The 26,943-nt window shown below is 38.3% G+C and overlaps 1 protein-coding gene across 6 annotated transcripts in view; it reads right to left on the bottom strand.

The window, feature by feature from the left end:
• Positions 1-3,798: 3,798 nt before the first annotated feature.
• The window catches only part of cdh16 (cadherin 16, KSP-cadherin), a 35,413-nt gene continuing 12,268 nt past the window's right edge, over positions 3,799-26,943 (bottom strand). For 5 of the 6 annotated variants that reach the window (XM_051379842.1, XM_051379838.1, XM_051379840.1 and 2 more), the window contains 15 exons: positions 25,928-26,062; positions 25,615-25,744; positions 24,618-24,776; positions 23,092-23,288; positions 17,866-17,991; positions 16,345-16,495; positions 15,308-15,520; positions 14,275-14,351; positions 12,002-12,193; positions 8,506-8,747; positions 8,284-8,414; positions 7,542-7,781; positions 5,494-5,610; positions 4,741-4,857; positions 3,799-4,494 (listed from right to left, as the gene is read on the bottom strand). In XM_051379842.1, coding sequence (XP_051235802.1) covers positions 4,394-4,494; positions 4,741-4,857; positions 5,494-5,610; positions 7,542-7,781; positions 8,284-8,414; positions 8,506-8,747; positions 12,002-12,193; positions 14,275-14,351; positions 15,308-15,520; positions 16,345-16,495; positions 17,866-17,991; positions 23,092-23,288; positions 24,618-24,776; positions 25,615-25,744; positions 25,928-26,062 — 2,328 coding nt within the window. In that variant the 3' untranslated portion in view covers positions 3,799-4,393. The remainder of the gene's footprint in view (positions 4,495-4,740; positions 4,858-5,493; positions 5,611-7,541; positions 7,782-8,283; positions 8,415-8,505; positions 8,748-12,001; positions 12,194-14,274; positions 14,352-15,307; positions 15,521-16,344; positions 16,496-17,865; positions 17,992-23,091; positions 23,289-24,617; positions 24,777-25,614; positions 25,745-25,927; positions 26,063-26,943) is intronic. The other variant, XM_051379843.1, reaches the window with a different exon arrangement.

Here is a 26,943-nt window from a genome sequence, read left to right as displayed (position 1 = left end):
ACTCCACAGTGAATCTGAAGTTTCTGCCAAATCGACTGTTAAAGTGAGGTTACAGTAAGAAAGGACAGCTGGAGCATATCAGTCACAATGATGCAACATAACGCACCAGTGAGTTGTGTTGCTGTGCAGCACCATTCCTGTCAGTGAATCAATTTATTGTGTAAATGGAAAACCCTAACAGCCCCTGACCTTTCTCAACTGCCAGTAATTGCAGACAATTTATGTTAGTCAAACATAATTTACTGAAAGAGCAGGAGATGCTGCAACAACTAGCAGCAAGTTTATTCCCACACTCTACGGGCCATTTATTGCAGCATTTCTGAGGTCATTTTAAAGGGAAAACGTTTTCAACCTTTTAAGATTTCAGATTCCATTAGTAAAATATTAACAGGAAGCAGATGTCCTACATACGCCACTACCTTTGTTGGTGGGAACTTTTATAGCTGGTATTCAAATGAAAACCTGTATGCTCTGAATGCAATCAGTGGTATTAAATAAGATGATAAAAATATATTTGGCTCCAGATTAAATGTAATCAAACATATCACAATCAAAATGCTAATGAGCACTGTATATGAATCTGCACCTGATCTCCACACCTCTGTAATGTTTGAAGATACGACAAATCACTCAAATGAACAAAGAACTGGTCTCTCACAGAGACGTCTTCCTCAAACTCTAAGGAGATCTGTATCACAACAAATACAAATTGGATTTCGTGCCTCAACTCTCCCAAACCCACAAGAGAGGGAGATACTCAAATCCATTAAATATGCACCATATCAGGACAGTTAGACGTTTCTAATATTGGAAAAGAGAGGTAGGCACTCTTGTTTTTTTTTATTGAACCTTCTGTTGATACAAATATAAAGTTTAATTGTTGCAGCCTTATTTAATTGATCAGGTTGTAGAGACCTCTTTAAATAGTATGGTTATGAATGGTGGTCATAGCATTGAAGTCCTTCCAAGGAGTCAGATTTATACTTTATCTTCAAAGTAATTTGGCAGCTGGAGTTAAGTTTTGTATTTTTATTGAATTAAAACAAAAGTGATCCACTTCTGGTATGACAGATGTATTAAATAATAAGATGACTATGTGCCTAGTGGTTATAGGAATATTCAGACATTTGGAAAAAATCTGCACATTTGCAGTCTAGCCAAAAGTTTGATGAAAAGATAGATACCACTGTTATGTCTGTACAGTCGGCAAGCCATTAAATACGTATATTTTTCACAAAATGTTGACCCTGAATATCTGCAATAACTTTGTCTCTAGTCATGGTAATGCAATGCTGGTAATGTAATATAGGTGTGGTAAGGTAATGTACAGCTTGTCTTTAGAGCTTTTTCATTGTAAACAGCTGCCTGCTGCAGCCAAAAATGACGATGATCAGAAAAAACAAAGACAATGAGCTGAAAGAAGCAAAAATACTAAAATAGAGAATAACTACTAATAATAAGAATAACTTCAGAGGTGATAGACATTTGTGAGTTCACATCAAGTAGTCATGTTATCCTTGTTAATAATATAATAATTTTTAATACAAAATATTGATTATAGCTGTTTTAATGGTTAAGCAAGATTCAGGTGGAAAATTTGATATTCAGGGTATTATAATGTTTATTAGTGTCATATTCACACTAATGGAACACTTATCAGAAATGTCAGAAGTACTGGACGCAAGCCTCTAACAGCTGGAGATGTGGAAACTGTCAAGTTTGGAGCCAGAGTGAAACTACTGGATCTTGAAACAAGCTTAAAATAGCCGAAGCTGTGGGGAAACACAGAACAGAGGGAGGAGGGATTGGGAAAAACACTTGTCTGTGCCGGTAACTGAGCAATGGAAAACCGGTTGGCCTCCTGGGGAAACCGGCCACTGCTCCACTGTTCCTCTCCCGGGATTGTCCGTCCATATGTGGTGAATTATCTCTCATTTCCCAAGCTACTTGATGTGATTGGAAATCTCACGCCCATTTCTCTCTGTGGCCTTGCACCCCATGTTGGCCAGCTGAACCATCCCTATCCTCGGATGATCTGTTGGGACACATCAAGGCTAAAGTTGGGGGCTCATTACCTCCCAAACGTAATGCTTGACCCCATGTCACAAGCTAATCCCTTCCCCTCTGCTCTCTCATCTCCCTCAGGGTCCTCTTCAGTGTACTTTCTTGTACTTGGAGCTATGCTGTGCTTTGATTGGAACCGATAGCTGGAGATAAAAATAGTCTAATATAAATGGGCAGTGGGTGCGTAGGCTAGCAGCAGCATTGTCTGTATATTTGGTGAGTCATTGCACATTGACAAATACACACATGTACAAGTGAATATGTAAATGTGGTTATTTTTAGATTTGCCATCTAAATTTTCCATTGCTGTTTTATTTTCCCCTCCGTTTCATACATGTAGGAACATTACAGATTGTTGGTTAACTCCCTAACAGTCTACTAACTCTAACCTGGGAGATAAAATACTGCCGCTAACCTTCACACAAATGAAGCCTGCTCCTGCGTAAGTGTGTACGTCATCATTATTTCCAATCTGTGATTCTTGACTCTATTTTTAAAAAAAGGCCTGAATATTTGTTGATAGTGTGCTATAAATTATGGAGAAAACATGAGCACATTCTGTCTATTACTGACACTAAAGTACAATGTGTACCTAAAAAAACAGTTGTTCTTCCAGTGATGGTCATAACATTAATATAGCTGTCTCTAGATATTTAGTTTGGGTTAATAGGCCTTTTTCCGTGGAGTATATTTCATGACGCAACAGAAAAAAACACAGATGTAAATAATAAAATTAATAATGTCTGAGTTCCATTTAGCTTTAGTTTCAAGGTCCTGGTATTATGAATGCTGGCTCACCGTCAGACAGTCGTGACTTACATTGGGGCACTTGAATAGAACAGAGTCATTGTTAGTGTTATTAGTTACACCTGTGCTTTTATTCTTTAGAGGGGAATATGATTTAAAAAAATAAATCTGATACAACAACACAGTCCTGGCAAATAATCATGTTATCAAGTTTTAAGGGTAATGTGTTCGCAAACAGTTACATCCAGCAGACACGTAGAAACTATTAATTGGAGTTATATTTCTGTTAATCAAATATTCCGCCCATCTTGTAGCTCTGGTTTCATCTCCACCACCTCCTGAGAGACACATCTGGGTCTTTATCCTTCCTGATGCTTAGTTTTCTTCACAGTTAGTTGCTCACTTTTTTGTGTAGTCTGCCCTTTTATATTGATTTGTTGAATTTTATATGTTGGATTCATTTCAATTCTAAAGCAAACAGCTGGCAACAAAAATATCAGACAGTCAAATATGAGCGAGTATCCAATATTAATTAAAGTTGTCAACCTGTCACAGCAGGCTAATGGATGAGCATGTAGCATCTATTCAATTTGTAAAGCTTTGTCTTGTGAATGAGATGTGACTAGTTTGTTGGACACTGGTGGGTGAGTGTCATTTAGTGGACCTTCAATTGTTGAGCTATTCATAGCAACACTTTGGTCTGAATATAGCTTTGCTTGCCTGTTAGGTCGTCTGGGTCAGCATTTATGAAGCCTTAATCAGAGACTGGAGCGTGCTGCTAATGCAATTATAAACACAGGACAATTTCAGGCTGTCTCATTAGATTAAAAGTGTTCTGGTTTATAATGTGGAAGCTAGTTAGAAAAGAAAATATTTTGTGCAGGGAAATGTTGATACAGGTATGAGAGGCTCAGATGTACAGTGCAATTTATACACATATAAGACATACTTTTGAAGATACTTTTGAATTTAAATGAAATTATGCAGTTACAATGCTTGCAAGATGTTTTAATTTTTTTGATGTATTAAATCACGTCAGCATTTACAAGCATGTTACTTCTGATATATGGTTTTACAACAATCTTCTCGTGTCAATTTATCTTAATTAGGAATCAGTGTGATAGCAATGAGCAGATGTGTTTAACATAAATTAATAACAGGTACATGCAGTGTAAATTACGACGAGTACTGAAGCCAAGGTTAGAAAAAAATAAATCTAAAATTTACAGGAAAGAAGTCTGCTTTTTTTAAGTTATGACTTGAAACTTGAAATATTAAGACTTGAATCTAAATTACAGCTTTTCTTGTAAAATGACAACTTTTTCTGTTCATGGCCCTACTGCTGTTGAAATAAATAGGCACCATTTTGCAACAAATAAACAGGTCTACAGCAATAAAAAAAATTACAAACATCATGTACCAGACACAGGCCTACACATGTATTTAACATCTGAAAGTTGATCCAATGACTGAAATATACATTCATTTTTAGACATTCATGGTCACTCAATGAATTCAGTGCCCTACATTGGTCCATTTGGCCAGGGCAGTAAGCAGGACAGACATCACAGTATCGTCCTGATTAGATTGAAATCTTCAGGGGAACTCTCTCCTGGTTAGTTTTGCTCGGCTGTTTGGGGTTCTGGTAGGACAGTCTCACAAATACAACAATGAGGATGGTTCCTGGAATTAAAAAAAGAAAACAAAAACATTGCTATATTCAACAACATCACTATGTCAGTGCTTATTTCTTTGTAAAATATAGTGAATAGGCACAGTATGACAACGCCTAGAAAGATCTAATGCAATCCAGTACAATGGCCGTGCTACAAAGACTACCAAATACTACTTTTGTAAAGCTTGTAATAAAGCTTGTAATGCATATGCATATGATGCATTAATACAGTACCCACCAACCTCTCTGCTTACCTATGACTGCAAAGGTGCCCAGCAGAATGCCCACTGCAGATTGAATAGTTGGCATGCCCTGCAACTGCTTGGCAGCCATTTTGCAGTTGCCTCTGACGTTGCAGGGACACACTGTCACTAACAGGACAGGAAAAGAGCAAAACAACTCACAGATCAGTGCTTTTTATCATCACACAACAGAGAGGTTCTGACTGAACAGGAAATACAATTTATAGAATTGATTTAGGATTGATGTTTGGTGCAGAGATTCTTCACAACAATTTAAGTTATAACCCTTTCCTCCAACCAAAAACACTGTTCAGCTTATAATGAATGAAACATTTATAATAATTCATATAAACTCTGTACAGTGATGTGAAAGGCATAACATTTTTAACTGCCCGTATAATGACTATTTGTTATATTTGATTGTCATATAGAAAATTACCTAATTTAACTGTAAAATTGCAGGCAGGGAAAACCAAAGGACAACACCTTTTTGACACCCCTCATTGTAATTAACCATACAGTTTATCGAAATGTTTTATTCATATATGGTGTCAGCAGGCTGTACTGGGCAGAACACATTCTTAAGAGAGCTGTGTAATCACAAGCCTGGAAAAATCATTTGTAAAGCCCCATTGCATCAGTATCAAACAAGAACAGTGCTAGGACAAGCTGGCACACAGGGGTTGATCCCTATTGATTGTTCCTATGCTCTTGCCCCATAACCTCCCTGTGCTCTCTTTAGCAAATCTGCATTAAAGTCATTACCTGGCAAGTTTATGAAGGTGCTCCTGGGAGGAGAGCTGCTGTCAGAGATGGTGAAGGGCACAGTGTAGACCTCAGGAGCCAGGTATGGGATGTTTAATGACAGGTTGGTGTGAGTATCTGAAGGACAAAGCACTTGACACTTAAAAATGTAGCTGCTATTAATTAAAAAAGTAAATAAATAAAATTACACACACAATTTACAGTTTTCTACTACAAAAGGAGGAAAAATCAAGCAAAACCACATCCATACAACTGCATAACTACACAGCACAGAGAATGAGAGAGACTGATGGAGTTGTGTATGCAGAGGTCTGGAGTCTGTGACTCTTTATCTTATCTCTGTAAATCGGTGTAAGATACACGCCTGGCTGCATGACGTAAAAGCCCTGTCCTGAAAAGAGAAGTGTTTTATCAAGCTGTTTGAACCCTTATCTGAGAGTCTTAAACTCACTTGTACCTCACCATCATTCCCCTTCATGTTTCTTTTGTCATTCAGGAAAACACAAGCTGTGCAGCACTTCTGTAGAGGCTGTTAATGCATTTTATCCACTATTTGCACTGCTTCACCTCTTATGTGACATTTTTCACAGGTTGGATCTGTGACCACCTGCCTACCCAAAGCTATTTTGGATGATTGTGACACCAGAAAATGTAAATGGGTAACAGTAAGACAGGATGTATCACATTTCTCTCCTCAATGCTGTGAACAGCCATTGAGAGTGGACGTAAAAGGAATAAGAGTGTGCTGCCTCATTAACTGAATTTCTGAATTGAAAAGAACTCAGTTATTATAACATGGTAGATTTGAGAGTCTCTGAATGACTTGGGATGAATAGCCATGACACAGACACAGACACACACACACACACACACACACACACACACACACACACACACACACACACACACACACACACACAGGTGTTCTTTTTTTCATGAGAGGTTGTGGTTGGTGGTGCATGCAAACGGTGCAACTCTACAGCAGACATTATACTGGCACAAGTACACATTATTGGTACAACCATTACTGGCTGCGACCAGGTGCAAAGCATTCTGGGAGATTCCTTTTTTTAGCCTCCATTAAGTGGTGACGCCAAAGAAATTACACACAAGATATAATTACAACTGGGCTCAATCAATACCGACAGGAACAGGAGAGTGAAAGAGGGAGATTAAAAAAGACCTGAGAGGGAAGTGGTTGAACTGTTTGAATGACTTAATGACAGACGTCATAGCAGTGAATTGTTTGCATTAAATGAGCCCAACACTAGCAGTTTACAGCTGCAAAAAAGGATAATTACATTGTATCATGCCAGATAGGACTGTAGAAATTATGCTGAAAGAAAATAGAACAGGGCAATTTGCACATCTTCAGGACCAGATCACTCTGTTTCTTTGGCTGTCTGTACTCATGGATGGCATACTGCCTTTTTTAATTCATACAAGTCAAAGTAACTAAAACACTTAGCACACTGTGACAAACTCAGTGCCCACTCACTCTATTTAAAAATCTATTTATCAGTAATGTCACATTGCACCGCCTTGTGTTTGGATGACTTCACTTGTCTGATAATGTAATGTAATGTAATGGCTCCAGTCTGACGCTTAAATAAGAGGTAACCTAGGTCAAGATTCACCACAACTTGCTGTTTTCTGGCATTTGGGTACCAAATGTAAGCCACACTGTACCTGCATATGGTTGTCAGATTTGGTCATGATTTGTGGGCTGATTTGGGCTAATACCTACATCCATTTAGCAGCACTCTGGTTGGCTTTGAGGCTACATTGGCCCCCAGAATCAGACCAGAGTACTTAGGCATAATTGATACTTGAAAGACCTGATTGAGAATCCCAAATGATAATCAAAAGACCCAATAAATGTATGTAAAAGATTGGCTACAATTAATCTCATCTTTTTTAGCCTGTAAAATCAATGTAGAAAAGTAACTTAAGATAACTTCTCCTAACAATGTGCCCTTAAGTCACTGTCCTCTCTTTTCACCTCTGCTATGGATTGACTGGGTTTATCTAGATTGCATTCACCTCACCATTAATAGGTGTTAGCTTCCAGTTACGTCGGACTGTGGCATCACTGCGCAGAGAGAAGTTCAGTCGTCCTCCATGCTGTGGCCCATCACTGTCCCGTGAAGCAAGCACCAGAGCTTGGTCCTCCCAGCGAGGTGTACACAGGTATTTCCAGGAATAGTCTCCAACCAGCACCGGACTATTATCATTCACGTCCAGTATTTGGACAGTCACCAAGGTGGACGCAGATAAGGAAGAGTTTCCTAAGGGGAACAAAAGAGACAAACACAAATAGGCTACAGCTGAGGTGCTGCATCTTCATTGCCATCTTCATCTTTTTGAATCTTTTGTGCAGCACTTTGGAAACCTTTGTTAAAATAAATATATGCTATATAAATAAAGTGGATTGGACTGGATTGGATCTTAATGTTGTATTTTTTTCTTGATGATGATACTCCAGCATCACAGTTCTTGTAGCCTAACCTTTTGCTGGTTGTTTTCAGTTTGTATTGCACTTAAACTGCTTTGTCTTGAGCTTTTCTGTAACTTTGTCTCTTCTTCTGTACTGTATTCTTTAGACACTAAGTTTATCTGTATAGATGTGCACGGACTTACAGTATGTGTGTAAAGATAATTCAATAGAAAAAAATTAATAAATGGGACTAATGACCTATTACATTTAAGATAATGTGTATAAAATACAAAGATCAAATCATACAACATCTTTTATGCTTAGTATTTATGAAATAATGAAAGGGATCTTACGTCCATCTACTGCAATGACCTCCATGGTGTATGTGCTGTTCTCCTCTCTATCCAAGGCCTGCACAGTCTTTAGTTCACCAGAATACTTCCCTATTGAAAAGTATTTCTTGGTGTCCCCTTGAAGAGAATATCTGCAAGAAAACAAGTGCAACCCTGTAAATATGAACTGTGATACTTCACGAAGTAGAGATTCTTGCAGCATTCATCAGTTCTTAGGCTTACCTGATTGGGTGAGAATCAGGGTCATAACCTCGAATAGTAGCAATAACCCGTCCTGGTTCCTCGCCCTCTCTGACAGTCACCTCGTAATGGCTTTGAGACAAGATTGGACCTTCATTCACATCATCAACATAGATGGAGACGGTTGCTGTGGAGGCAGGTCCATATCGGCCACGGACCAAAGCCACTGGGTTCTGAGCACTGAGCACGAGGATGTACTCACTTTCCCGCTCAAAGTCCAAGACCTATAAGAACATACATACACAAAAGTACACAAACACACGTTTTAACAGTTCACAGTGTTAACATCCTTCAGAGTTTACAGAGTTTTGTTGATCTTGTAAAATACGATATATGAATTATGTGTAATGTGTAAAAAGAATGCCACAAAGTGCAGGAATTGCATTAAAGGGCAAGTTCACCCCAATTGTAGATAACATTTTTATCCCTGACACTTTTGACAATTCTGATGACATTTTAAAGCCCCAATACAATAAAAGAATATTTATATCCCCAATTTCCCCCTATACTTTCTTTGATGGTTATTTATTATTATATTACTATATACAATGTTTAACTTAACTTAACTACAGGAAAGTGGGTGGGACTAAGGAAGGTTAAATTGAAATAAATTTAAGGGAGTAGTTGAATTTCTATGGATTATAGTTAAATATGGGCACTCAAAGTCAACACTCACACGTTAAATTAAACAGCATATTGTCTGTAGACACAGTATAGTCCCGTGTCCCTCCATCTTACTCGAAGTAAACTGGATTTACTGGCAGAGTTTTGCTGTATTTCCAATATGAACCAGACACTGGTCACTGGGAAATGAGCCGATTGATTCGCTGTGTCACTAATGACAGACTTTCCATGATGATATACTGAGAGTAATTGCTATGTGTCAGTGCAATAAATACCCCTATATGTTGTAAAACACATTTGACTTCTCTAGGCTGTACAGTATTATATTAGGCTCCAAAGTTTTGCAGCAAAATTGGGAGTAACAGATTTCAAGTGTTAGGATTACTGTAATCTGGACACTAAAAATAGTAACTGTGACCTGTTGACTTTGTTTGAAGGATTAAAAATGTTGTTTCACAGTGGAGGTATGAAAAGATTAACCACTGTTAAATGATAGTAAAGTGCAGTCAGTGATTTAAATACAAATATTTCACAGATTTTAGAGGCAGAAGAATCCAACATAAAGCAAAGGAATCACATCATATTGTAATCTTTAATCAAATGTATTTGATCATTTTATTGCAATCTTCTGAATCCTGCACTGTATTTGCTATCAGGCTTTAACCCTAACCCTTAAACGTGTTCTTTCTGCCCATGAAACAAGACATTATTAAACCAGTGTTGCCTGACATTGTGTTGCTCAGGCTGAGTACGTCTCTGTTGCCAGGGAGAAGAAACGCAGACCTTGGGGTGTACATGAGTACTGCGGTTAAGTGAAAGTGACGCATCAAACTACTCAATGTGTTCTCAGTGCAGCAGAACATGTGCATGGACTCTTTTGGGGCCACAGTCATCTGAACCACTATATCATTACTCAAAGTCCTCACATGATGATACAACTAATTCACTAATAAAAGCATCAGTGAAATGTTATTATCAACCTTCACTATCTTCTCTACCTTCGTTATGTTTTCGTTATCTTAGAATGAGCCTTTTATATCTACAGACACTCGCTTTTCTCGTGTTTCACAGCCACAGATGCCATTCGACATTTCAACTTTCTTTCGAATAGGACTTATTTGACCATATACTGTAGAATATTTTAGCCTCCTAATGATAGTGAATAATCTTCATTCTAGATATATAAAATATATTAAATCGAATATCTCCAGTCTTGCCATTGTTTTCTATGGTGGGCATGGTGAATAACCCCAGTTAAATTCACAAACTCAGTGAACCATTTTGTTCGTAACATTTTTGCTTACCTGCCTTCTTACAAAACAACTTGTCCTGTGCAGCCTCCATTATAAATGCAGCAATTCAATTTCCTCACTCAATGCATTATTATGTGAGCAGCTTTAAAGCCTTTGCATAAAGTAGTCAACGATATAACAAATCTTTTCTGCCATTGAAGTTACACCATTCTGACATCATTCTGATTCTTTAAACTGATGACTCATGCATTCAGTTAATCATGGATTAGTGTGTATGAAGGAGGATTTATCACTTTAAATTAATTAATTAATGGTAACTATTACATTGGCACAATTAATTAAACTGTTACAACCAGCTCCAAGTAACATAAACTACAAATTAAGTTTCCTTTCATTTTCTTCTTTAACAAAATGCTTTTACATTTGATGTGATGTCGTATTTCTCCTGTTCTCTTCATCATGATTAGATTCCCCTCCCTTCCCCATGTTCATTATACATTTACCTCAGTCGGCAGCCTCAAGCCTGTGTGGTAAACTGCCATTAGTGTCTGCTCATACAATCTAATTATTCACTTGGGCTGTGAGCAGTGTGTAATTTCTAATAATGAAATGTGTCTGCCTACTGGCACTGACCTCACACTGTAACACGATGAATTAAGGGATTTGCTCAAGTGCATTTTAATCCACTGGGATTTTACTTGTGAAGGATTTACTTTTACTAAAGAAAGCTTAATAAACAACAGCATCCCTTCTAGCGATACAAAGTTAGTTACAGTGAAATCTCACTGAGCTTTAAAAACAGCTGTTCAAAGAGGCAATAAAAAAAATTAAGCTGTATCATTTCTAAAAAAAAAACAGAAGTTCTTATGTGTTAATCTGAAATAATACAAGATCCATTTTTAGCCTCTCGACATCTCCTGCTTTATGTCAGCGGAGCGTGTGCAAATAACAGTTCAATCACATTTATCAACTCCCACAGAGAGGTTGAAAATAATAGACTGTCTCCTGCCTGGCCCACTTAGAGAGAGCAGACCATTAGCGTATACACACACAAACATGCACACATAGATAGACACACACTCATTCCCCCACGCCTCCCTAAAACGCCCTGCTGGATTATACGAGGCTGGCGAAGGGTGATGAGCCCTGGGGACAGGAGAGATTATTTGGCTAAAACATTCCATTGTCATCTGAACTCTTTTTTTTTCTTTTTTGAGGCATGTGGGACTTAAGTATTGACGTATTGGAATATTATTTCTAACCTTACTGTCGGTGCCTCACATATACACACTGGGATATTAAAATCGTGTCCTCATAAAAATGACTTGAGGTACATGTGCCTGCTATTTTGATACGTACTGCTACTAATGATCTCTTAGGACTGCACAGACACCAAGGACACACACAAGCCATCATGCCAAAAATTGTCCTTGACATTTGTGCTCCTGAGGGGAGAAATATGTTTGTACTCTCTCATACCCTGAACAGGATAAAGAAAACACAGCGTGCCAGTTTAATTTGTAATGTTCTCATCTGTATCTAATCAATAAGGTGGTCAAATGTGTGTGTACAGAGGTTGCAGGATGGTTTGTGTTGTTTACCTTTGAAAGTACGAGTGTAACCTCATTGGTCTGCTTGTCTGTCACTAATGTGAAGACCTCCTCCTCGTTTCCAGACTCTAAGCGGTAGTCCACCTGCCAGCTGTCTCCTCCTCGAACATCTGCATCCCCTGCCAGCACAGCTGTAACTGTGGTGCCCACTGGAGCGTTCTCTGGGATGTGAAAGGGCCCATACTGAGGAACAGATGGAAAATGTATAATTACCTGGCAGGAACCATTCATTTGTTGACAAGATGCAAAATGCACTTAAATGTATAGTAAATATAAATATATGTAAATGACATGCTCACACCAAGCCCAACTGACTGATTTTCCAGAAAGATCTTTAAAACGCAATTATAAGGTTGTTCTAAAGATATACTGGAGGAAAGATAATTTAAAGTCAAACAATAAACATATTATTCTCAACTGACTTTGATGCAAAATTGCAACGTCATCAACAGGTTTTTTGTTCTGTTGTTGTGACAGTATGTGACAGTATGTGAATATAAGTTTGCCCCCTCTTGCCCTCCCGGTGTTAGCTAACCTTTATTCACACACTTCTGTGTGTTTAGACAGCCGTTTAATCTGCCACTCACAGATGTCCTCTAGTGAAGCAGCCATGCCTCTGATCTGGCTGCCCCATCCACAGGGTCGCTGAACCCAGCCCTGTCACCACTCGCCTCCCACATCACCCCCTATAGCGCTGCCTTCACATCGCCATGGAAAAAGCTGCACTACTCAGGCGTGACCTGTTCAAGAGTATTTTCCACCTCTGTGTTTGTGTGTGTGTATGTGTGTGCGCGCACACACATATTTGCTTGTAACTGCTTGAAAATGAGCATTCGGCAATGTTTGAAAGGTTAAAATCCTAGAGTGTCAACTGGAGCAAGAGCATGAAGAATACCATAATGAAAGATGCTACATAAACAAATACATATTATTTGATCTTTTTTAAATCTGTATTCAACAATACTGTCTCCTGTTATTGGTCTGTATAACCATGCCAATTTCATCTGTTAATTCTCCCAATCCATGCATCCTTTTATTTTGTCACTATGGTCTGACAGACAGAACAGCCAGTCACTGGTTTCCCATTATCACAGCATAATGACTCTCCTGCATAAATCCCAATCCTCATGGCTTTTCTCTCCTCTATTATGCGGCACATGTGGGTGAAAAGTGTGAGTATTTTCTCTAACTGCCTATCTTTAGCCTATTTTTCTTTCATACCAGCACCTACGCCAAAATGAGGGGAACCACTGTCCCATTTCATGCTGGGCCTGTGACTATAGCAGCGATGATTGCTCAACTAGATCATACAGGATAAAAATAGACATTGGAGGTAGTTCCCAAAGAAATTTTACTATCACAAATACTCTATGTGTACAGTAGGAAAAAAAAGTAAATAATTGTGGGATTTACTTAATTGCTAATCTTTTTTTATTATGTTTTTGTGCATTTTATGCCTTTATTAGACAACTCAAAGTAGTGGGACAACAGGAAATGAGGGGTGTGGGGCCATGGTCGGCGCCTTAACCCACCGGGGGACCCCACAATTGTTTATCATATAACACTTTTTTTTTTTCTGTATAGACTAGAATTGAGAAATGTCTTTTGATGTTTACGTTTTTGTTTTCCTTTGTCAGCTGAGAAAAGACTGTGCTGGAATCTATTCTAACTAACATGGATACGCTAATGAAAGAAAGAAAAAAACTTTGTACAGCAACTTTTAAAACAGGGAGTGTATATTTAAAATATTTTGGCTGGAGAGTCCCTTTAAGTGTTCTCTTGTGTGGATTCATACCAGTAAGAATTAAAGAACCACCTGATACAGACATTTTTGTGAGAGTGTAATACCTATCACAACATCGATTCTTATGTCATTTCTAACAAGTTAATGGTATCATTGTGTGGTTGTGATGTAGATTTGACCATAAATAAATGAGTGGAAACTACTCTTAAAGAAAGCTTTATCAGATTAAACTCTAAAAACACAGTCCACTTAGAGTACAAAGAACTGAATAAAACTCCTCTAGTAACATGGTGCCATCGCTATAAGCCTAAGATTAGAGGGCATATCTAGTTCCCCGCCAGGAAAATTAGATCAGCAACCTGCTGAGCGGATTCACAGTCCACTGTCCAATAGCCACCAATGATGGCCTGCCTTTTTTCCCCCCAAAGGTATTGTTTATCATGCCCTGAGCAGACTGTTGTAATCAGAAGTGTTTGTGTTTGTGTGGGATGTGTGTCCATTTTAACATGTGCTTTCGTACCTCATGTTGGGAGAAGACTGGTGGGTTGTTGTTCTCATCCTGCACTGTCACGACCACAGTGCAGGAACTGTTTAGACCTGCCAGGGACATCATCATAGCTTCTGTTAGTGACTCAGGGTCAGCCCATCACACAAATAAACTATGCTGAAGGAACGGCAAGTACCTCATCTTGCCTCCATCCCACCCTGATCCATGAGTCAGACAGATCACATCATCTGTAGCATACATACATCTCCTGGATGCTATAGAGGCAACAAAGCCACTGACGCACAAGCTTACAAAGCTAATATGTCATGCTACTTCCTGGCACAGTAACTGCTTTATAATTGTTTTATCACTGCTTCCTTTTCTCTCTCTCTCCTCTAGATGCACCTTAAAAATAATGTCCTTAGAACAACTTGCAACTCAATTGCCACCTATTTCTTCATTATGACTAACACTGTGATTGGCCATGCAGTCCACACCATCACCAGTAAAATAACAGGGATGATGATGGGAAATCTGGTAATGTAATGTCTATTTTAGGGATGCTATTTTTAAACTGGATTACTTAATTTAGCTTTCTTCCATAACTTGGATTTGTGCTAGCTCCAAATGTAAGCCAGGAGAACCAAAGCACAACTACTGTATCTGCCTCCAGACTGTGTAAATATGTGCCTACATAATATAAGTAAATGGGGTGGAAGGAGGGGAAATAAGTAAGTATAAATAAGCTTTCAGCCTTATTTGTTTTTGTGTACAAAGATATCATCTAACTGATTTCCTTTACTTAAGGGGATTATTTTAAAATAACATTTGTGGGAAAGCAACATAGATATTAAAGTAAATGAATCATCTTTTTGCTAATAGTATTTTATAAATACTATAAAAACTAATAAAAACTATTCCAATCACTTGATCAAATTATCTGATTCAACAACAGGAAATACTAGCACCAGTACTCTACATTCCTTAAATAAGTGAAAATTGCATTTGTGCCTTTTTGTGAGACCTTGTGAGGTTGCAAAAGAAAAAAATCATGAATTGAATGAACCTTTGGCATCCTCAGCAGTGATTGTGAGGGTGTATTGAGGAGCTGTACCCTCCATACTGTCTGCCTGGACAGAGATGACCCCTGAGTCACGGTCCACTCTGAAGAGGGCACGAGGACTCTCTGGAATTTGTCCAACTAAACGGTAGAAGATTCGCACATTGTCCGTCTTGGGATCATCGTTGTCGGCTGCTTGCACTGTCAGGATTTCTGTCCCTAGGGAAAGACACCAGTAAAGAACAGTAAAGGTAGGCTGAAAGGCAAGAATATCTAACTGATTTACTGTGATAACATCTTGGAAGATACAACAATTTTTTTCTCCAATAATCTTTTTTTTAAATGAAAATCTCAGCTTTACAAAACACTTCAGGCAGATTTCTGTTATACAGCCAAAGAACATGAAATCTTTTTTCTCTTCAATATGTTATAGCCACATAGCACAGTAAATGGGAATAAGGGGGAGGAAGGATAAAACAATGGCTCTCTCATTTAATCCTCACTCAGTGATCCCATTTAGATTAACAGATTGTCCTGTCTAATGCATTTCCCAGAATCAACCGTTTTAAAGCATCAACAAAAAACCTTTTATGCCGGGACCTGATATGTCACAGCACACCATGTGCTTTTTATGAGCACGGATAGAAGTGAGGGTGCTTTTCCCCCTGTGTCCTGGCAAAAATCCCAATCTGCTTTCACAAAAGGTATCTGGCACTCTCGACCCTTTCATCACTGTAACATCCCTTCCAGCCAGTGTTTCCTCTACCTTGTTGTGAAACAATATTCCCATTATAGTGTAAATGTGACAATGGGTTATTCAGTGGTCTCATTGTGTTGTATTATGATGATCCCTAACTTCACAAGCACATATAATTGTCATACATAGTAGAGTATATTAAGTATATGGTGGTTTTATGGTTTTTGGTCAATATTTTCTCATACATTGCAGTAGCAAAAGTGAGATTATTTATGCATTTTTTTTTACAAGAAAGTTCCCAAATATTCTTTGACATCGCTAAAATATATAAAAAGCTGTCAGCTACCTCGGGCAGCCAGTTCCTTGACCACGGTATGGTACTGTGCCTGTGGAAAGGTGGGTCTGTTATCATTGGCGTCGCCTACCATCACCCTCAACTCCACAGGTTTGGCAATCTCTCTGCCATCTGGACGCTCAACCACAATGCTGATCTGGAACTGACCAAGCAAAAATAGAAACACAATATTTGCCTGAAGAGTTTTAAAGAAACAGAGTGGTTCGACATGCATATCTAGCCCTGCAGGTGACTGGTAGACCAGTGCAGGATGTGATGGGATAGGATCCTGCAATACTGGTAAACTAGTAAACAAAATGATGGATGGATGGATGGAAATGATAAACAAGCTGCCTGAATCTTAATGTTTATTATTCTGCACCTCTGACAGGTGAAGGCACAACGCTGACAATGTGAAAAGGCTCCACCATCACTCATGCAGAATACAGACTGATTGATGAAGCCAATCCAGACAAGAGACATTTGGCATTTAACACTTCTACAGATTATCAATCGTTTTTTTGAAGTGATGGTAAGTATGCATCTATAATCTTTCAATCACTATGGGTAGCAGAATAGCGTATGTCAGCTCCCTGCTTTTTCTTCACAGCGCGTTTCGATCAACATTATGTACCCTTTAAAACTACTAATACATTTCAATGTCTTGAATAGTGTTGTAGCACTAATAAGAAGTTGAGGTTTTCCCATCTCTTATTCCTTTCAGCTAAGAGTAAACTAAGACATAATATGTCATTTTCAACCTTCCATTAAATGATCACTACAGAAGACAGAAAATACAATATGCTAGAGGCATGTGTTTAAACACTAATCAGGTCCACTGTTATAGCTCAGTCTGTCTGTGTTGTTCTTTGGCTACTTGAACATTTGTGCCAGAATCTATCTCTGTTCAGTGAGCCGTTCAAAGCTCACTCACACCGTTCAAAGGAGATTAAGCTGTGTGTAAAATCCAAACAAATGACCTTTAATTTGTAATCCTATCGTGAATAATGATCCTTCTCTTAGCCTAAAGTGAACAAAGCTTTATAGTGCTTTATTATTATTTTTGCCACGTTCAAGGAACATACTAGAGCTGTGCTTTTCAGGTTTTGGGACTGTGCTCAGTGCTGTAACAATAATGTACACCAGGGTGCGTTTAACTAAAAGATAATTAAGCTTTAAGTAATATTACAAAATTTAATTAAAACAGGAGCTTCCTTTCAATTACCTACATGAGAAATTGTTTAGTGCCATGACAACATATCACGTGTGGTTCTGTTGGTTTTAATACTGAGAATCTTTTGAGAATGATAACACAATGAGCTTTTAAATCAGATCAAACTTTATAAAGATTATAACTGCACTCATTTACTGTCACGTGTGAAACAAACAAAATATAAACACAGACATAAAGGCTTCTGTCTTTCATAAAGGAACAAAGTGGCACCTACCTAGTGTTTACAAGCTTTCAACAGTAATCATAAACTCACATTTATTATTAGGGGCTTGAGATGTTTAGCTTGCAGTTATACAGACCTGGTCTTGTGTCTCTCTGTCCAGTGGGGCGTTGAGATAAATGACTCCTTCTCTGCTGATGGTGAAAAGCATCTCTGGAAACTCTCCCTCCAGACTGTACTCTGCCTGACTTCCACTCCATTTGACCTACATAAACACACAAATAGGCACACACATGCAACAAAAGTTTTCCAAATACAAAGTTTAAAGTAGATACATTTCAGTGTCTTGGTTTTTTTCCTGTTTTTTTATCTGGGTGCAACAGGAAAATGATCATGCAGTATAAACCTAAAAAGCTATTCAGCAGGGCCTGCCTCATGTATGAGTACAAAGCTAAGCTACCATTTATTTAAATGATAAGGAGCTGACCAAATGCACTGACAATGATGTGGAACAGAGAGCACAGCCAAAACTAACTATGCAGGCTGAAGGGGATTTTCCACTCTGCTTTACAGTCCTTGACAGAGGGCTTGTGCAGTGAGGCTGAAAGGGCCCTAGTAGCCATCAAACAGCACCCAACAAGGAGAGGGGCCCAGCCACAGCACAGCTGATGCACACCCAGGGCATGTGTATCTCCTCAACACACTGTCACACACTCCTCCCTTGTTTTGGAGATGGCTGCCCAAACACTATGCTTTTGTATACACAAAACCGCTTTCACACAGCTGGCTGCCTCTCTGTGTTATGGTGTGTTTCTAGACCTCAGAACTTTAAAGAGATATGTTTAAAGAGCTGATTAATAATCATAACTGCTCTATATAAAGTTCTACACAAAATGATCAATGAAGTCATCTGTTTTGCCTCTGTCAGTGTTTGAGCTTGCAGAGCACGTTCTGTCTCCCCCAATATCTTGTGTTTGAGCTACGTCAAGAGGGCCTCATGTCTGCGCCTGTTTTTCTCCCAGTCACTGTGGACTGGAGAGTAATCAGTTGCTGAATTACAGGAAAGAGTACAATGGCCTGCATTAAACACAAACTCAGTAAGTACAAAAATATCTGAGATGAAACAAGAGGCATTTTTATTGAGATTTTATAAGATCATCAGTACCCAAATCTAGAAATAACAAAGTATGTCAACTTTACCAGGTGACAGATAAAATTACAGTGTGTATTTTGGGATGGAATACAAAGTATTAAAAAGACAGAAGCAAAAGGTTTTCTCTTTGGGCCACTTGGGGGCAGCTCAAACAAGCGAGCAGATATGGAACAACCTTAGCATTTATTTGGAGTTATTCACTCTCCTTTAAGCTGTTTTGTCTCCATCAACTCCAGAGGGAAATATCTGTCTCTTTAGCTGCTAAATGCTAAACTTTCCTCACCATGTTGCCAACTTTATTTCACCCTACCCTTCAAAGTGCCGAGGAGAAATTATGGTGGCCGCAAAACACGCCAAAACAGCAAACAGCAAACAGCCCTATCTAGAGCCAGTGATTGGTTTGTCCATTATTGGCTACTATAGAAACGTGGCGGTTCAACATGGCAGTCTCCATAAATGGTAAACTGTGGTGTCTGTAGATATATCAAAGGCTCAGGTGATTATACACTAATGAAAACAAAGTTCTGCATATTATATATTTTTTTGTTAATAGATCCTCCTGGATTTAATGGTGGTGTTATTCACCTTAATATGAGATCACCTCTGATGACTAACGTTGGCTGAAGCACCGTTGATACAAGTGTCATGTAATATTGTACATTGATTATGAGGCCATGACGAAGGTCTAGTGGGGCTCAAACTAATTCTGCAACAAATAATCAGATTTCATTTGACTGTGAAAACTGACAATTCAATGCAGTTAAGAGCCTTGACTCATTCATTCTCAGGCTCTGAGGCCCCTATTCCACTCCAAAGTCTCAATAGATTGCATTACTAAGTTCAAGTAGTTCTACTGATTGCATTACATAATCAAAGTTTTAGGCAGGCAATCAGAAACATGAAATAGATAACAGTTTGAAATTAACCTCCCTCGCCCCAATGACGCAAAAGTACTGATAACAAATGCCTGGATTTTATATTTAAAATTAGACCTAGAGCTTGTTTTGATCTGATTGGAGAATCAGTCAAATTGATCACAACAGCCAGTCTCGACTTAGTGTTATAACTGACTTTTACACAGATGAAGACAGAAATTCATGAAGTACTCCAAGCAGCAGAGGGAATTCAGCGTTTTGTCAAAATGTTGTCACACCATGGACAATGTCAGCACAAGTAAAAGACAACATTTGTTACAGATGAGTGGATTTGGATATGACTGCTCCATTTATCGAAGACAGTAGGGGAGGTGAGATCTATAGAGTGGGTCCTTCAGCATGACTATCTCTGTATGTGTCATAACAGTGGTTAGTCCCACCACCGACTGAGCACAGCAGTGCTATCACACAGCGTGGGAGAAAGGAGGCTTCCCCAAAGTAAACAGCCGTGTTAAACTAATCCAGTTTTGTGTGATATATATTCTGGTTGGGAACAAATGTGATACTGTAACTAAGTGGCTTTCACGTGGAGTGATGGAGGCTTCATTTATCACTCTCTTCACACATTTTTCATTAGAAATTAAAGTGGATTCACTGAGGAAATCTGCTCAGTGAAATATTTTCATTGCCTCATTTACATATTGAGGCACAGATGCTATTTGTTGAAAATTATGGAAATTAATTATCCTTTCAAAGTTACCATGATGTGTATTATAGCACTGATTATTAGGTATTAAACCTAAGAGACAAAAAAGATAGATTTCTTTGTAGATTTGAAGTGGCGTTTGAAAATATGACCAAAAAAATATAAAAAATCAAATGTGCCTACACTTGTGAATCCACACGTTTTCAGTGGGTGGAAGGGGCTGTTAGAACAGGAGAGATGAGAGGCTGAGGGCGAGTGTGGGGGAGGTGGGAGAAAACAGGAGGAGGGGGGAGGTATTGTGATGTACCTACTGGCCACAGCGACTCTCAGCAGAACAATGCATTTAATTCAGCTACAAGCCTCTTTGTTTCCACAGTTCTCAGTAGTGAATGAATAAAGTTTATTTTTTACCGTGCAGGCGTACAAAATTTCCTCACAAATGATTGCTAGCTGTTTTTTTTTCCCGTGTTACAAAACCTCCAAGGGCTTTTGAGTTATTTATAGACATGTAACTGATATGGCTAATATTATAACAACCAAAAGGTTAAACAAGTCCAGGGACATGACATGATATGTTACGAGAATCTGAGGAAAACTTTAAAACTGTATTATGGTACGACAATGATGTAGGACAGTTAACGCCTATAAAAATTATGTCTGTCTCTTTTAACCAGCACTCAGTGTTGATTGATGATCAGATGTTATCAGGTGACACTTTTTGGAGTTGGTCCACAGTGGAATGCTGACTGACTCTTGGGGCTCATAGGCTTTTACTGAGGGAGAAACTAAATCGTTAATTGTATCTGAACGTAGGATTTCCAGCTTTAGATCTGAAAATGTGCCTATATCCTCATAAAACCACCTTAAGACTGTTCTGTCATGTTCAGTTCGAATGTTCAGTTTCAAAAATCTTTATTGGCATGTAGGGCTTCAACTAACGATTTTCTTTTTCAACTGATCTAGCAAATTATTTTCTCAATAATTAAATCATTTTCCATTTGCTGTATAATTACAGAAACTAGTGACAAATGTTCATCACAGTTTTCCACAGTCCACAATAATGTCTTGTGTTTTTTTTTTTTTTTTACTGTTTTAGATATGACACAGCAAAAAGCAGCGAATCCTCACAACTTTAGATCACTTGAATTATTGATTGATTATCAAAATAGCTGTCAATTTGTTTTCTATTGATGCTTTAGTAGATATTTTTTGATGAAGCTGGACTTCACTCTTTTTAAATGAATTGCAGACCACATTTAATTTACTTTCATAATTATTTTTACCTCCAACTTCATTCCTCCACGAAGGCCTGTGGGGTACCTTGAACCACAACACTTACTATTAACAAGTTACATAAACTACTAAATAAACAAGGTCGGACGAAGAGCTTAGTGTCAGAACTTTACGCACTACTGTTAATTGCCACCTACAAGCCCCTGCACATTTGGCAGGTGTTGTCTATGGACTTAGGGGTACCCTTGGAAGATGGAAGTTGGTAAAAATTCAGGAAATACTGTTGAATTATCTAGGAACCCAAACCATCAGCAAATACACTTCAACTTCATTCATAGAACTTATCTTACATCTAAAAAATGATATCTTATGAAACTTAATACCTCTCCTCGGGTGATCAAGTTGACTTATTTATGCAGATGTTCTGGGACTGTAGAGAAGTCACCCAATGTTGGAGCAAGTTTGTCTTATTTTGTCAGAGATACTAAATGTTGATACACCTTGTTCCCCTACTACTGTACTTCTAAATGACATGTCATCTCCAACATTGACATACAAAGACGTATAATGTTAGCTGGTCTGACTGCTGCAAAAAAAGAGGTTGGCCCTTTGCTCGCAACCACCACAAGTGCTTAATATGTCACAGTTAATTAATATTTACCTTGAAGTTATTAATATGGAGCTCTCAGTTGCTGTGGACGTTTTGGTGTAATACTACCATACCCTATATAACACAATAAAAAATAAAAAGAATGGCCAAATGGCCAGACTTTAATGTATGTCAAAAATGCCAAGAAGGCTACCGAGTCTACTGAGTTGTTCCAGGATTTTTCTCTGTTTGACATGAAATGCTAAAATTTTTATATTGAGCTGTACAATATGATTATTATGATTAAAATAACACATATGGAGCCTATTTTTGGGTGGATTATGCCTTCAAGCTGTTGTATAATACCCCTCAGAGTGGTGATTGGTGGTGGGTGGTGGTGGTTAGTGGGTGGGAGAGTGAGTGATTATGGGAGTTAAAGTGACTCAGTCAGGAGGTAGCCTGAAAGGATCCATGGCATTTGAACAGCATCAATAATTCAGTATTTGGTCACTTAGAAGGACCCAAGAGACACTAAAACAGCAACTGGCAATATGATGCCACTTTACTCAGCCCGGGCTATTGACAGAGTTTGTTTTTTATTGTAATATGATAGTTGGCCATTGAGAGTTGGAACTGCGTTAACAATAAAGTCAGCACTTACCCCAAGTTGTTTGCATGATTTATGGTTAAAAAAAAATCTAATAAGTTTTAGTTCTACACTTTAATCTAGACTTAAACACTTTACATGCTAAAGTGATGTTTAAGTGTTTCAGAGTGAATATGTGCTGATCAAAGTTTTGCTGCCTCACCTGTGAGATGGGGATAGGATACGGGCCTGGGAGGTTCTCCTGAAGTCGCACAGGGTCAGGTGATGCCCAGGTGTTTCCGGTCACCTCAACAGTAACGATGCCGGTGGTGAAGAAAGCGTTTGCCTTCCCAGCCATATCCTTCACCATCACAGAGAGCTTATAACGGCCGCACATCTCTGGGTCCAGAGTGGAGGCTCCTGGTGTTCACAGTGGGACAGATGAACAGTTTTTCAAAATTATTCTTTCAGTTTCATTTCAGAATGAATCAAGAACAATAAAGATGTCTACAGTATATATTATGCTTCATTTAATGACATGATACTGTATATGCAAGTGACACAAAGAAAAATAACACATTTAAAGACACACGAAAAAGGAAAAAGTATGTATACCGTATAATTATGTGACATAGAAACACATAATGGACTAATGGACTATATTTCCCCTGAGATAACGGAGACATTAAACACGCTGCCTGTTAAATTTAACATGTCCATGCTTTTCTACGTCATCTCAGTGCTGTATTCATCACTTAATTTTCAATTTCTTGCTAAAATGGAAAAGAAATGACATAAACACCCCACTAGAAAGGTAATCATAACCATCAGTTACAGCTAGTCTGAAAATAAAGTAGAAAATCAAGGAGGTAATTGTCAATTTTCACTGCTCCTACGAAGCTTTGTGGAAACCAGGAGCAGCAGTGTGGGCCGGAGGGGACCGACAACCGTGAAAGTCATCTAGCTGCTGCTGAGCCGTAACAAAGGACAATACCAGAGCTACAGAAATAGCACTAGCATGCAGGACTGCATCTGTATGTGTGTGTATGTCTGCCTAAAAGAAGTATTATTGGCAAACCTATTTGCATCCATTTTGTATTGTATCTTAATTATTTGTATTTAATTCCATATATAATAACAATAACATTCAGTAAGGGTTAATGTCAATTAACTCTACCCTAACAAGACAAATGCTAGTTTTTCTATATCTTATGTTTGGCTTTTACAGGATATATTGATGCATGTTTGTCGTTTTCATAAAGTTTTTCCTATTTTGATCCTATTTTAACAACTGCAAAAAACATAACTAATAAGTATTAGACCATTTAAAGTGGGGGTTCACATCTCTGTGTAGCTTCTCTTTGGGACCACCAGTCACTGCTTCTCTTCAAAACACACATTCAAAAACTCAATTTGAGCCAGAGCTTGTTTCCAAATGATTACACTAGATTTATTAGCCCAACCAATACTGAATTTCTTTAAGCAGATACCTGTAAAGACATTTTAGATTTTAAACACATCAGCAAACTATACTTTGTAGAATTCCTTAATGGCTTGTTCAAACATTCAAACAACATGCAGCAAAGAAATGAGAAAGTATTCTTGAGTGTATGTAAAGAATAGTAATAAAGAGTTAAGCCTAAACTAAAAAAAGTTTGTTCTTAAAAGTAGCTGACCCTGCATTGTTAGCTCAAAAAATCATGAATACGAAAACAAATACTTTCCCTACAGTCACTAGTTGGGACTGACCTTCATCAGTGAGGGAAACCTCTCCACTGATGGAGTCGATGAAGAACATTTGGCTGGAGGGAATCCTGGGTGTCTGTTCCATCAGTCTGAACCGCAGCTCAGCGTGGGCAGTGTTGCGGTCATCACGATCCAGAGCCTCCACCTGCATGAATGGGATCCCTGGAGACACACGTGATGCAGAGTCAAAAATGTTACATTCTGTATCACAGACGTCTCTCCCCACCACTCAAAGCACATTCATTTTCTAAATGTAGACAAAAAAGGATAGAACATGGGTTGTACAAATCAAGAGGACCAATACCAAAGACACACAAGCAATTAAAGTATGTGTTTTTGTACCCATGTTAAAAGATCATACAGCTAAAAACTGATCTGATTTACATGTAAAAAAAAACATACAGTGCAATAACATCGTCAGCCATTATTAAAAAGTTTGAGAACTGGATTAAGGAAATGACTCTGGTGAGCAATCAATCACTTTTTTTTAATTAAGTAGCACATAAAAACATGATGAGGTTGTTAATGTTAGCTTCAATAAGCTAGTAGTATAGTAGTTCACTGTTATGAACTCATCTTCAAGTCAGATGATATTTCTCTAACCACACAAAGGATGTTTTGTTGGGGGTTTTGTGTGAGTTCTGCCATCCCAGTTTTCATGTTTTTCTAAGTAAAGGGAAAATTAATGAATTAGAATAAAATGCATTTGGAATATTGTACCAGACTCAATGTAATTGCTAAGCCTTGTGATAGTTTGTGAAAACGTTTTTTTTTTAGCATTATCAAAATCTAACTGAGCCAGTTTGCCACGTCATTAATTCTATTAATACTAAGGTTAAAGGTAAATTGCAGTTTCCACAGAAACATTAGGCATGTTTTCCACTATTTACGCAAAATTGAATGAGTTTTTGCATTCATTGTAACAGGACTGGCAAATGTGATCCAGACTGAAAGAAGAGGTTGTGCATCACAATGACATCAGTGCTCAAGGTCCTTGTACCTTTGAGAAGCCCAAGCTGCACGCTGCCCCTCATGCTCTCCTCTATAAAAGTGGGCACATTGTCATTCTTGTCGATGACACACACTTCAACGGTGAAGCTTTGGCGGTGCACTGATGTTCTGAAGGACACCTGCAGTACACACACAAACACACTCTGTAAGTTAGTGCATACATTTCTAGACTAAAGCACATAAAGAATGTTCAAACCTAATTTCTTATGCAAATATGCGCATAACAGAATAAAGGAATTTGTGACAACCATTCATCAGCTAAGACATGTATGGGAAATTGCTATCATGATGTGATATGCTACCTGCAGAGAGTAAGACGGCTGTTTCTCTCTGTCCAGCGGTTTCAGAGCATACAGAAACTGAGCGTCGACTCCGAATATTCCTTCATCATCCCCTGTTACCACCAGGTCACTGTAATTACCTGGCAGACTATGGAGCTGAACAAAACAGAACAAAATACATAAAACATCAATTTGTGTTACTCTTTAAAAGCAAGCCACGTGCACACACAATTAAGTATAAGGGGGACTGGAGCAGGAGGGTAGTTACTGTAGCCGTCAGTGATTTGATTTCAAGTCCAATTCAGACTTAAGAAGAAAATACTTAATAAATTAACTAATTACAGTAAACAGAGCATGAATGAAACATAAAATGAAACATAAATGTGTACTTTTTATGTGTACTGGTAATATTTGCTTACAAAATTAAAATACAAGCAAGACTGTTTCATATAATACCTATTTTGTGGTTTTGTGGTGAAAAGTCACATGTTCAGTTAAAACACTCAGTGTGGTGAAGTGTTGACTAAGAGACACAATAATACAGCGCCTATAATAGCTGCAGCTTATCTCCACTTGTCTCACGCCTTAAAGGATGAGTCTGGTGATATTTTATATACAGTAGTTCTTACTTTAGTCTTTTTAAGGGATTTGTTGACAGTAAAAAAAATATATAGGGTGGTGTCATCTTCATCCTTTGAAGTCCCCCTCCATTCAAAAATATGTTTTTGGTTTTGTTCCTAAAGTTGTGGTAAATGTTTGAGCTTCACTGTGCAGAATGATTTGTCTGCAGAGTTTAACACTAGAAGGATGTTTTACATTCATCTGCTGAAAGTGGAAAGTTTCTCTGTGTGGATTTTAAGGGGGCAGGATTTCTGACTTGATAAATAGGCTAATTTAGAAGTCAATCCCAGTCCAATTTACAACTCATACAAGTGTGATGTAGAAACCTGACTCAGCCAGTGCACATACACTGAGAGTGGACTTTAATGTGGGAATGATACTTTTTGGAGAAGAAATCAGACACACATTATTGTTCC

Source organism: Dicentrarchus labrax, unplaced genomic scaffold (genome assembly GCF_905237075.1).
Source record: "Dicentrarchus labrax unplaced genomic scaffold, dlabrax2021, whole genome shotgun sequence".
NCBI lineage: Eukaryota > Metazoa > Chordata > Actinopteri > Moronidae > Dicentrarchus > Dicentrarchus labrax.
This window is presented reverse-complemented; position numbering and strand designations above follow the sequence as displayed.